General features: G+C 33.4%; 1 protein-coding gene across 1 annotated transcript; it reads left to right on the top strand.

The window, feature by feature from the left end:
- Window positions 1–475: 475 nt before the first annotated feature.
- Window positions 476–11,505, top strand: LOC117106189 (hyalin-like; the record flags this gene model as incomplete). Its single annotated transcript, XM_033247542.1, has 6 exons — window positions 476–849; window positions 3,007–3,246; window positions 4,591–4,842; window positions 6,552–6,788; window positions 8,933–9,172; window positions 11,257–11,505. Coding segments are annotated over exons 1-6 (1,519 nt in total), but the record flags the coding sequence as incomplete, so codon positions are not given.
- Between the last annotated feature and the right edge of the window lie 1,571 nt (window positions 11,506–13,076).

Below are 13,076 nucleotides of genomic sequence, written 5' to 3'. Positions count from 1 at the left end.
CCCTTTTCCAAAACATTGATATCATATGTTCTGTTCCACAGAGTTTAGCCAAAATCATCTGTATTCTATTTTTCCATGAAAATGTTAGGATATCATGTCCATTTACTGTGAAATTACTCACATTGTTTGCAAGTGCTCATAGTTTTATATTTTTATATCCTGAGTTGTCTTTTGTTTATTACCATATAGCACTTGTAACACTGCCAGTGGAATGTAATTTCTGAGTTTTTCCTGAATCTTGAATTTAGGCTTCATTTGCGCTAACCAGCGCTGTAAAGAATGAGATTTGTTATGTTCGTCGAGTGTGCGTTCATAGCTTGGCCTAGCAATGAAATATTCCATTGTAATGTACTGTAATAAAATCACCCAGCTTTGAGATTTTTTGTCATGAGACGCAAAATATCAGAGGCGCTATATAAATATACAGTAGTGATCAGTTGGGAATAAGAAAATTCAGTGCAAATAAAAGTAATGACATCTTCACTCACTTATAATAGATTACCTGCACCTGAAGAATCATGGTGTGTATTTTTAGAATAAATTTTTAAATGCTGTGTGAAAGTATACATGATTCTGTGACTCTTATTTTCTCTGTAACAGTTGTACCTGGTGAACCAGTTGTGACCTGTCCAAGTAGTTTTCATACAGGTACATCCCCAGGCCAATCAAGAGGAACTGAAACTTGGAGTCCGCCAACAGTAACTGATGATATTGACACTGGCTTGTCAGCTACCTGTACCCCACCTTCTGGCTCATCATTTCCTGTTGGTGACACTACTGTTACGTGTACTTCAACTACTGACAGCAGTGGTAATACTGCTTTCTGCACCTTCACTGTAACCATCATGGGTAAGTGTTGAGCAATTAATAATATTTACAATTACTTGAGAAATTAGTAATTTATTAATAATGCGTTGTGATATATTGTGTTTGTTGATTTAGAAAAACAATATAAATAAGAATTTTAAAAGAATTCATTAATTTAATCTCCTATTAAAAAAAATAAAAGATTTACTTGTCATGTGCAGTCAATGGCGGTTAAGATGCTTTCTTTTTAACACATTGGTTCTGTGACACTAGGATATTTCTTCATTATGAAATTACATCTTCACTCTGAGCCCTGTATTAAATATAATAGGCAGTTATCGTATAGTAATGTCGGGGGTCTAGGGGCTTTGTGAGGCCTGCTGGAAGTTGAATGAGGTGTAAGTTGTGGAAGTGGGAGAGTTCCCCCACAAGGAATGGCCTTTTAACTTTTTTAGATTTCTAATTTTATAACAAACAGTCAAAACATGTTATATTATACTATTGTATATTTTACTATAGTGGCCTGACAGTGAAGGATATCTTGTGGGGTTGAGTGATAGGACATAAGTGCAGTGTGGGAAGTGAAGCCAAAAATTGATGGACTTTTTAATCTATTAAACAAATGTTTACCAGGAGGTTGGGCCAACCTAATGACCCTAAAAAAACCTCATCAACCACATTCAATTTATTCATCATCTTGTATTACTAAGAGCTGTGCGAAGGGTGTCAGTGTGCGTTCTACTAACAAATCATTCTAATACGCACTGCTAATCTGTACACACACAGTATAATGTATTGATCACTGAGCAACCGGTCACTGCAACCAGCAGTTTTTTTATGATTATAGCATCCAATCTACAACTAGCAGTTTGATTAAAGGACCATAGAAAAGGTGACAACAACTGACTTATAAAGCAATTATAGTCAAGTAATTTCATACTCTATACAAAATAGAAATCCTTCGGAGCCATTATTTACTTAATTTAAAAAAAATTTATTTATTTATTTATTTTATTTAATTCCTTCAGGCCAAGGATTACCGATAACGACTTAATCACTGTCCTATTAGATAGGTGGCAATCACTTCATATGACATAAACACATGATGCTTTACATAGACCAGTGTCATTGAGGCTTATGGAGTGAAGTTGTTTTGGTCGTGAGAAAAAATCCTGTTACCATGACAGGAATTGAACCCAGGGCCCTGTGATTAGACAGCAAACATCTTAACCTCCAAGCTATTCAACTCCACTCTTCAAAAATTGCATTTAAGCCCTGCGGGCTTCGTGCAATTTTTTCAGTAAATAATGGTTCTTTAGATGTTGTATGGTGCAACGGGAAGAATACAACCAACCAACATTAATAGATGTAATATAATTTATTTCCAGTGAAAAAAATGCTTATTGTAAGCTACAAAAACACTTGGCTATTGATGAAATCAAACAAATAAAATATTGCAAAGTACAGTTGAGGTAGTAATCCGAATGAGAACAATGTGAAAAAGTGTATAGCAATAGGAATACTGTGTTATATTGGGGTAGCACTCCTTATTATATTTGGAATGATTCAAAAGATGATGTAATACTTGACCAATATGAATTAAGGATGATTACATGATGTCATAGTTTTAGTTAATAAAAGTGGGATAAGTTTATCATGGTACATTCCTGACTTATTTGTCATCTAAGTTCCTGGTACCATAAGGAAACAGGTTGCTGCCCTTAGTTGAACTTAAGCTGAATATAGCAATAATACAGTGTAATATAAATAGAGAAAGGTTTACAAATGAAATATGAAAGATTATACAAAATTCAATATTGCGGTTTAAATACAATTAGTAGAGACGGTACAGTTCCGTAGGCTAGATCTATTTCCTATAGCGTACTCATATGACTATAATTGGATATTATTATTATTGTATTTAAAAACAAAATAACAAGTCTTTTATATGGAGCAAATTTAATTGGCAGCTGCCCTCAGTATAGTTCAAATTAATCCTGACAAACATGTAAAAATATGATCTTCACTATCTAATCATAACCTTGTGTGTAAATAAGAGAACACTAGTGACTACTGTAATCCACTAATTAGAAAAAAAAATATCGGAAACTAAATTAATGAAAACAATTTTGTAAAAAAAAAGTTCAATTACTATTTGAATACAGAGTAATCAATCACCTTTAATAACTGTTTTACTAGATAATGAACTTCCAAGTGTAACCTGCTCTGATGATATTACAGTGAATGCTGCAGCTTCAAATCAAGCTACAGTGACCTGGATTGACCCAGCAGTCAGTGACAATGTTGATACTGGTTTGTCAGCTACTTGTATTCCATCTTCTGGTTATTCATTTAATGTTGGTTCCAATTCTGTTATTTGTTATGCTACTGATGCTGCTACTAATGTAGGCAGTTGCATGTTTGTTGTCAACGTTGAAGGTAAATTATATTGATTTGTCTATTGTTTATTGATGATTTGAAACATTTTGCATTATTGTAAAGTTTGCTTATACATCTCTATGGATTTTTTAGGACATTTATATTTATGATTATATGTCTAAATATCTCTTAGTATTTTTTTCATTTATATTAGCATATTCATTAACTGTAGATGACTGTCCAGGTTTTTAATGTTTTTTCTTATGTTTTTGGGATTGTGTAATTCTAGGTTATGGTGTTGTTGACAAGTAGGCTCACAGCAAGTGTCTTTGTCTACTGCCCTCTATTGATGAATGTTGCTATTCATCCTGAAAATTTTGATAATGTTAAAGTAATGAATAAATTGAATACTGGAACTTACTACTGTAGTGGTGTTCAGTCCAGCTCCCCTGAACTAATTACAAGTCACAATTATTCAAGCAGATTTAAATCCCAATGTGACATGGATGATCTGATGACATAGCTACATACTGCAGCCTGAGGTTGACCCAATAATGAGAATGAACCATTAGGCAAAACTTTTTTTATACCTTATTTAGCGAACCCGCCGACTGCAAATAATGATGATTTTGAATAAAAATAAATTGTATTTTTGGCCAATTAACGCACCCACCGCCACGAAAAAGTGGAAACTTCAGAAAAAAATAAACGTTTTTCTTTATTTTTATTATGCCCTCCACTGCCTTGAAATCTCCAAAGATAAGATATGTATTTCTTCCTAATTATATAAATTTGAAGCATTTAACCATCCTATCTTACATTCACAAATAATATTTTATTTTTATTTTCTCCTACATCTGGATGTTTTTGGAAAAACCATTTGCTAAATAAGAAAACAAAATTTAATTTTTATTTTTATTCCACCCTCCTCTGATGATCAAGGAACAAGGAATAAAAAAAGTCTTGCCTCAATAACTAAAAATGTTGAAAGTTTGTTATCGCCAGGTTACCGAAAAATACATAAACCTGATCAAATTCCTATTAGACAGTATTTTGTCCAAAGCCACAGGTTACTTTAAAGTAAATGGCATTTGTTTTAATTTAAATTTCAGTTTATTTTTGTATGTCAACTGTTATCAGCTAGTCTATGATTGTTTCTATGCTAAAAATGGATTCCACCATGTCTAAAGTTTGTACCAAAATAAAATATTAAATTGGGGATGAATTGAGACACATTCTCATACCTTTTGTCTCAAGATGGTCACTATTATTTGTTTTAGCATACTGTATATTTCCTAGATGCCATATAATGATATAACTGTGAGTATAATAACAACAATATGGTAGTGATTTCAAAATGTCTGTTTATCTCTATACTATAAATGCTTTTTTTTTCACTAACAGTGCCTGTACCTGAAGACCCAGTTGTGACATGTATTGATAGTGTTATTGTACAAGTTACATCCCCAGGCCAAGCAACAGGAACTGCATCTTGGAGTGAGCCAGCAGTAACTGATAATATTGACACTGGCTTGTCAGCTACTTGTACTCCACCTTCTGGTTCATCATTTCCTGTTGGTACCAATACTGTTATGTGTACCGCAACTGACAGTGATGGCAATGCTGGTTCCTGCACAATTATTGTTATTGTCTATGGTAAGTTTTGCTCATTTGTGAAACCATTTGTAATATTAAGATAGAGTAGAACCCTTATTCAAAGGACACTTTTTACTTTAAGTGAGTATATCTTTTAACACTATGGCCAAACCCCCTTCCCCACCCCATTAGGGCAATAGGGACACTTTTTGAAATGATTAAATAATCGTATTTTTAACCCTGGAGTAAAAAGCGACATTATTGTTGTCTTTTTTTTCCTGATCATAAAGCTGGTTTTCTACTAGGTGAATTTATTCGCGTGAATCGAAAGCATCGGTTCATGTGCATGCCCGTTCACATTCCTATTAGAGTTTTTGCAAAGCGAAAAAATGTGCAACCAATCAGAGATGAGGAAGCGAACCAACGCTTTCATTCGCGCAAATAAATTCGCCTAGTGGAAAACCAGCTTTAAGCTGGGCACACGCTGCGCCATACAATTGTTGTATGGCTGTTGGCAGGTGAATCCATGTCCACTCTCTGTAAGCGCTTCATACATCTGCTGATAGTTAAAGCCCCATTCCCGGCAAAATTTCACTAAAAACTGACTTTTTTTAGAAAATATTCATTTGCATTACTCCAATTATTATAAATCATGGAAAAATATTGGCATGAATTTTAGTTTAACGCAAAAGAATTAAAAAAATGAGAAATACAGACTATTTCTCATAAAATATTACCATTTTCTGAACGAATTCATCGTTACTAGGCAAATTCAGAGGTTGTAGATCGCATCCACTGGAATACTCTCGCTTTTATACTTTTATACAGTCAATAAAGTGTGCCCTTCTCTAATGAGATTAGTTTTTGTACTTCATATCTCGCATAAAGCTGAGATATGTTTGTTTAAGTGTCAAAATCTCAGTCAGAATCAGTTTTATTAACAAATTTGAAATAATTCCTATGAAATATTATATTTCACAAGTGTCAATACTAGCAACGGAAAATATCATGGCCGTTTTGATCTGTGATAACAGAACCTAAATGGAGGTAAGGCTAGGCCTAGCCTAGCAGCGCTGGATAGGCTAATGTTTTCGGCGCCTACGATATTTCTTCTCACGACCTATCGCAAAATCAAAATGAAAAATTCATCCGCATTTATTTTTTGTGTGGAACACAAAAAAAAAAATCAAATTTCAGTCTTATTTTACATTTTTTTCATTCTTAGGAATGTCTAAATTCAGTTAAACTATCAATTGCATATTATATTTATAAATAACATTATACAAAAATTAGATTTTTCTTAAAAACTGAAATTTTGCCGGGAATGTGGCTTTAATGGCAGTCTGAGTAGATCATTGTTAAAAACTTTGCACATTTCATTCTGTTTTGTTCTCTGTGGAATCGTGTTTGCCGACAACCGTCAGACACAGTGTGTACCTGCCTTTAAAATGTATATTATAGGTCCACTGAGTGTGGTTATTCGTTTAAATCTTTAATCCTTCACATTAATGGATTTTTTTTTTTCATGGTAGGCCTATTGTTCATACCAAATCAATTTAATTCGTGCTCCTGTAGTTTTTCCTAATAAATAAATATTAATGTAAATTATAAATTCAATTTAATTCAATTCAGTTCATTTACATAGTGAACATTGTCAAGAATCAATTTTATTTTATTATATATATTTTAACATATCAAAGAAACATTAACATAAATTTTGATTTTTTTTTTTTTTTTGTATAATCTTGTTTGTTTTTTTTATGTTCTAGACATAGAGAGTCCCAATTTAACATGTCCTGGTGATATTTCTATGAGTACATCCTCAAGTCAAGTTCCAGTGACCTGGAATGACCCAGCAGTCAGTGACAATGTTGATACTGATCTGTCAGCTACTTGTACTCCATCTTCTGGTTCATTATTTGTTCTTGGTTTAAATGATGTCACTTGTGGTGCTACTGATGCTGCTGGTAGCACAGGTAGCTGTATGTTTACAGTTAATATCATTGGTAAGTCTCCAAGGCCATGTTTCTGCAGCAAGTATAATTTCTCTGTATAAGAGATATAGTTTGGTAGTCTACCCTAATTGACACTTAAAGACAAGTACCATTTTCCACAACCTAACTTTGTACCATAACTGTTGGAGAATATAGAACCTATCGATCTCCAAATGAGTGTCCATCTGCCCCACAAAGACGAACTGAAGAGCATTTGGAAAATAAGATGCAAGAGAACTAGTTTGGTGGACTACCGGTACTTTTGAAGTGAAGCACAGTACCATTTTACAACACCCAACATTGCGACTGTTAGAGAATACACTAGTAGCAGTAGAACCTTCAATCAAAGGAGGGGGGGGGGTGCGAGAGTAATTTATGGAGGGACGTGCGCCCTCCTGCGCACCCCCTAGATACACCACTGCTGTTGCAGAATACACCAATACCAGTGCAGCCTATCGTTAAATGAGTGTCCTGTCTCACAAAGACGTCTTCAGTTCTTTTTGGTGGTGCAAGAGTCATTTGATTGTAGGTTCTGCTATTAGTGTACTCTCCAACAGTTGCAATGTTGGATTTTGCAAAATGGTGCTTTTTCCAGTGTCAAACAGGGTACCGGTAGTCCATCAAATGAGTTTCTCTCACATTTTCTTTTCATTCTTCAACAGTTACAAAGTTGGGTTGTGGAAAATGGTTATTGACTCCCAATATCAATAAAGGTAGACCACCATACTAGTTTCTCTAAGCAATCTGATTTCTGTCTTTTCCACTTGCTCTTCAGTTTTTCTTTGGGGGAGAGGAAACTCATTTGATGATATATCTGTACTTTGTATTGGTAGATTTTCCAACAGTTTCATTGTAATTGTGTTGTAGAAAATAATACTTGGCTACCAATATCAAACTGGGTAATTCACCAAACTAACTTCTTATGACATACCCCACCAGCCATAACTGTTTTCTAATGAGGAATATTATAATTTTGCGGCCATTTTGGCGACCATCTTGCAAGTGGCTGAATTTCACTTTTGGTGGTACAAATGTATGCTCATAACATTAAACATCTCAAATCGCAGACTAAAAAAAGCCACTGGTCTATGGAATGGAAGTGAATGGTCAATATTAATTTGGCAGATATTTTGGCGGCCATCTTCGATCTCTGCAACCGGTAACAGCTGAAATTGACTTTTGATGGTGCTACTGTATGTCCCTATAACATTTCAAATCATGGAATAAAAAGCAGCACTGTTTAATATAGAATATTAAGAGAGTTATGGTCAATATGACAATTTGGAGGCCATTTTGGTGGCCATCTTGGATTTTTGTAACCGCTAATGACTGAAATTGACTTCTGATGGTTCCACTGTATGCCTTCATTTTCTCAAATCAGAGGCTAAAAAGTCACTGTTCTATATGGAATAAAAGGGTGTTATGGTAATTAAAATTTGGTGGCCGTTATTATTATTTATTTATTTATTAGATCAATAATGTTTTTAACAATATAAAATAAAGATATTTGTTTAGATAACAAATGCCTAGTGTTCTTTTGCCGAGTAACCAAAAATTGATGATTTATCACAGCTACTTTGTATTCAACTTAGCCGAGATCGACTGTAGCAATACAACAGCATATCTGTATTTAGTAAATTGGAAGGGAAGTGATTGCAAATCATACTAGCATAGATTTTTGAAAAACATGGCAATATGTCAGTCAAAAAATCATGAGCCTGCAATCAACACATAACATGATAATAGCATTGTAGTATGACAATATTATGCCATGGGTTGTCAAAGAATAATGAAGTATAAAAGTGGTTCACCACCTAAAAATGTTTGAAAAGGCATGCAGGTTATTCAAAGCCCAGGCACAACTGCTTCGGTTGTCTGTTGGCTGATGGTCAGCCAATAAATCCATTTTTACTCTGGGTGAGCACTTGATGTCAAAACGATGTCTGCTGATTGTCAGTGGCCGGGAACCATAGGGGAAGTTGGAACATCTTGTCACCTTGAAGTCTCCATTGAAGTGTTTGCCAACCATTAGCTGATGCAATTTCTGTCTGGTTTTACATGTTTAGTTTATTAATCTTTGGCCTCCAACATTATATTGTTCTGCCTATTTATAGTTTATTTTATTTTAATGACATATTTTTCCACACTATTTACAGAAGACAACGTAAATCCTAGTCTGATATGCCCCAGTAACGTTGCCATGAGTACATCCTCAAGTCAAGCTACAGTGACCTGGAATGACCCAACAGTCACCGACAATGTTGATACTGGTTTGTTAGCTACTTGTATTCCACCGTCTGGTTCATCATTTACCATTGGCTCAACTATTGTTACTTGTTCTGTTACTGATGTTGCTAATAATGAAGACAGTTGCATGTTTAATGTCAGTGTTGCAGGTGTGTTATAATGATTTGTATATTGAATATTATCATTATGAATAATAATTTTCTAAGCAGTGATTATATTAATTTTATATTTTTTATTTCATATTTTTATAACAGCAGCTGGGACAGATGCATGGGGGGTGCTCACCCCCCCTAAATTGTATTAAGAAAAATAATTGTTGTAGCATATTGTTGATATGAATTATTTGTAGGATTATTAAGGTATGAGAGTGAAATTTCAAGGACCTAGAGGTTCATATTCTCAAAATGTTTGCACCTCAGCCCCAACCATGTTAGGGCTGAGGTAATGTGGACTCTCACGCACCCATGGAAGCAGATCATGTGGGAAGAGGGGGGTGTCTCAGCTCCAACCATGTTATTGCTAAGGTAATGTGAACTCGCACACACCCTATGGACTAGGTTTTAAAGAAAGAGCGCTCTACTGCCAGAGTGCATCTTATTTTATAGCAAGATGCCGGTATCTCTGCCCACAAATATCTGAATTACCTTTAATACGCAACTTGAGTGCTCGTAAATTGATTCTGAGTGCACATGCCTTTATTATGATTTGAGAAATATGAGAAAAAGCGTGCAAAGAAAAGATTGGTTTTCGGCACATGAAGTAGATAATGTATAAAGTAAATACATCATAGACAATAAAGCTATTTTTTGTTTAACCACCTCAGCCCCACCACAGGTGGGGCTGTGATGCGTTTTGATAGTTTTGAAGTACTGTATGTAAAGTAAATACATCAAAGACAATGTTTTTATGTTTTATTTTCTATGGTACCGTACATCACACATATTAAGTAGATCTCTATGGTTGCCAAAAAAAGCTGATAAAAGATTAGGAATGAATTTTACTATTTGAAGGTGTCATATTTTTTGTCAATTTTACATCAAAAGGGACTATTTTCTCCAATGTTATCACCTTAGCCTCAACTGTGGTGGGGCTGAAATGAATGTGGACTCACAGTTTTTAAGTAGGTTAACTAAATACATCAAAGACAATGTGTTTAAGTTTTATTGTCTATGGTACCGTACGTCACACTAGGTCTCTATGGTTGCCGAAGATAGTTGATAAAAGATCATGAGAATTTGTTGGCGCTTCATTTTGACTACGGTAATATATTATAATGGTAATTTGATGATAATGAATTTTGCTATTTAAAAGTGGCACGTGCCTTTATTATGATTTGAGAAATATTAGAAAAAGCGTGCAAAGAAAAGATTGGTTTTCGGCACATGAAGTAGATAATGTATAAAGTAAATACATCATAGACAATAAAGCTATTTTTTGTTTAACCACCTCAGCCCCACCACAGGTAGTTTTGAAGTACTGTATGTAAAGTAAATATATCAAGACAATGTTTTTATGTTTTATTTTCTATGGTACCGTACATCACACATATTAAGTAGATCTCTATGGTTGCCAAAAAAAGCTGATAAAAGATTAGGAATGAATTTTACTATTTGAAAGTGTCATATTTTTTGTCAATTTTACATCAAAAGGGACTATTTTCTCCAATGTTATCACCTTAGCCTCAACTGTGGTGGGGCTGAAATGAATGTGGACTCACAGTTTTGAAGTAGGTTAACTAAATACATCAAAGACAATATGCACCCCCTACCACCAAATCCTGCATCCGCCCCAGAGCAGGGCACCTTCAAATATACAGGCTGGTGTGACTGTTAAAGAATTTGGTTTTATTTTCAGTGGGGAAAATGTGCTACAGTTACACAACACATTTTACATTTTATTCATCATTGTGTGATGCATGTGTACCGTAATGCATATTTCATAATGTGATATGTATGACATGTTGTGAATTTGATGGACATATGACAAACACTCATGACATGTGATACTGTGCGAGCTAGTCCACACCTCGAGTGCTTTGATACTTCTGTATAAAGTGCTATATATCCAATTACATTACATATTACATGTGATATATTTGCCATGGGATGAATATGACATGTAATACATGAAATGCGATGCATGCCATAACCTGTGAGATGCAGAATTACAAAAAGTGCAGGTTATGATCAACAAACTATTATACTTATTAATATAAAAACCCCTTTAATTACAGGTTCTTTGGGCCAACCCACTGTGATATGCCCTGATGATATAAACCAATTAGCTACAGTGACCTGGAGTGACCCAATAGTCCGTGACAATGTTGATAGTGGTCTGTCAGCTACTTGTAGTCCATCTTCTGGTTCATCATTTAATGTTGGTGAAACTGATGTGACTTGTTCTGCTGTCGATACTGATGGCAATAAAGCCAGCTGTTCTTTTAGTGTTAACATAACAGGTAAGGTCATTCTACTACAGCAGGGTATTACTACGGTATTTATTTATTTATTTTATTTATTTATTTATTCAATTTTATTGACCTATTTATTTTATTTTTATGTATTTGCATGTATTGTTTTGCATTTTTATGTGAAGAACATTTATATAATTAATTAAAAATGTATGAGTTACTGATTCAAATTTATTATTTTTTCACTATATTTTTGCATTTTAAACATTATAATATAATATTGTTTTCTCTTATTTATTATACCTTAATTTATAAGCTCTTTTGAGTTTTTTGTTCTTTTCATCATTTTATATTTTTTTAACATCATCTGTTTGTGTGATTGATGAATAAGTAAATTTGAAGTTTTTTGCAGTTTTTTTACAGTAATAATCATAATACTTAAATTATTTTATTTATTTGCATCTCATCAAACATACAACATAATATAGAATATTATAATGTTATACAGTATTTATTCCAAAATACTTTAATATATATTGTTTTCAGTGCTATATATAATGTTGTTCAGTACTACAGGATATTTTTAATTCTTAGAAAGGATGCATTTTTATTAATTTTTTTAAGGCAATTGTAATTCATCATCAATACCTGGTTACCTGATAGCGGTAGTAGTAATTGTTTGTGTCATCAACCTGCTGATGTCTCCAGCATTGATCTTCTTTTGCAGGTGTCTTGATGTATTCATGCTTTAGCTTTTTAGCTAAAATTCTTTTCGAGTGGGATCCATTTACTTCTGATACTAAATTTATTATAATAGAGGGTGGTTGCTACGTTTTTCTTTGTGTCATAAACCTTCTGCTGTCTCCAGCATTGATCTTCTTTTGCAGGTGTCTTGATGTATTCATGCTTTAGATTTTAACTAACAAAAATGTTTTTGTAGTGGGATCAGTTTACTTCTGATGATACTACATTCATTATAATATATAGAGGATGGTTGCTATGCCATTGTTAGCATTTACTTTTATCTATGCTTTAGAGCTCAAAGACCCATGACTATATTTAAGAGAATGCCATTAAATTCATTGACATTTAATATTTTTTTGTATTCCAAGTTGCCATGGTAAACCATGCCCTGATTAAATTATCAATGACACTCATATTTATATTATTTTATTCAAAATTTCTAATACCTGTAATATTATTGATTACAAAATACATTCAAGATTCATTTATTAACTTGTCTATAAAAAGATCCAAATGTATATAAAAATTTAAATTGTTTGTTTGAATACACACATTACCAAGTGCAATTTGAAATAATGAATATTAAAATATAAACACAAAATATATACAATACATTAAAAAATTAATCGTTAAAAAGATATTAAGCCCACAAATTACGTAATGTGTAGATTTATAATTTCCTTCTAATTTCTTTTAGTTTAGTATTCAGTACTTGACTTCTATTGTATGTATAGGAAAATGCTTATTGGAATAGCTTAATTGTAATATAAACCTACAGCTATTTACACTTCCTTAATGTGTAGAATTATAATTCCTATTTTCCTTCTAATTTCATTTAGTTTAGTATTCAGTACTTGACTTCTATGGTATGTATAGGAAAATGCTTATTGGAATAACTT

This window comes from Anneissia japonica, unplaced genomic scaffold, assembly GCF_011630105.1.
Source record: "Anneissia japonica isolate Jap-2015-1 unplaced genomic scaffold, ASM1163010v1 scaffold288019_len225695_cov184, whole genome shotgun sequence".
Classification (NCBI taxonomy): Eukaryota; Metazoa; Echinodermata; class Crinoidea; order Comatulida; family Comatulidae; genus Anneissia; species Anneissia japonica.
Note: the sequence above shows the minus strand (reverse complement) of the source record. Positions and strands in the feature narration are given on the sequence as shown.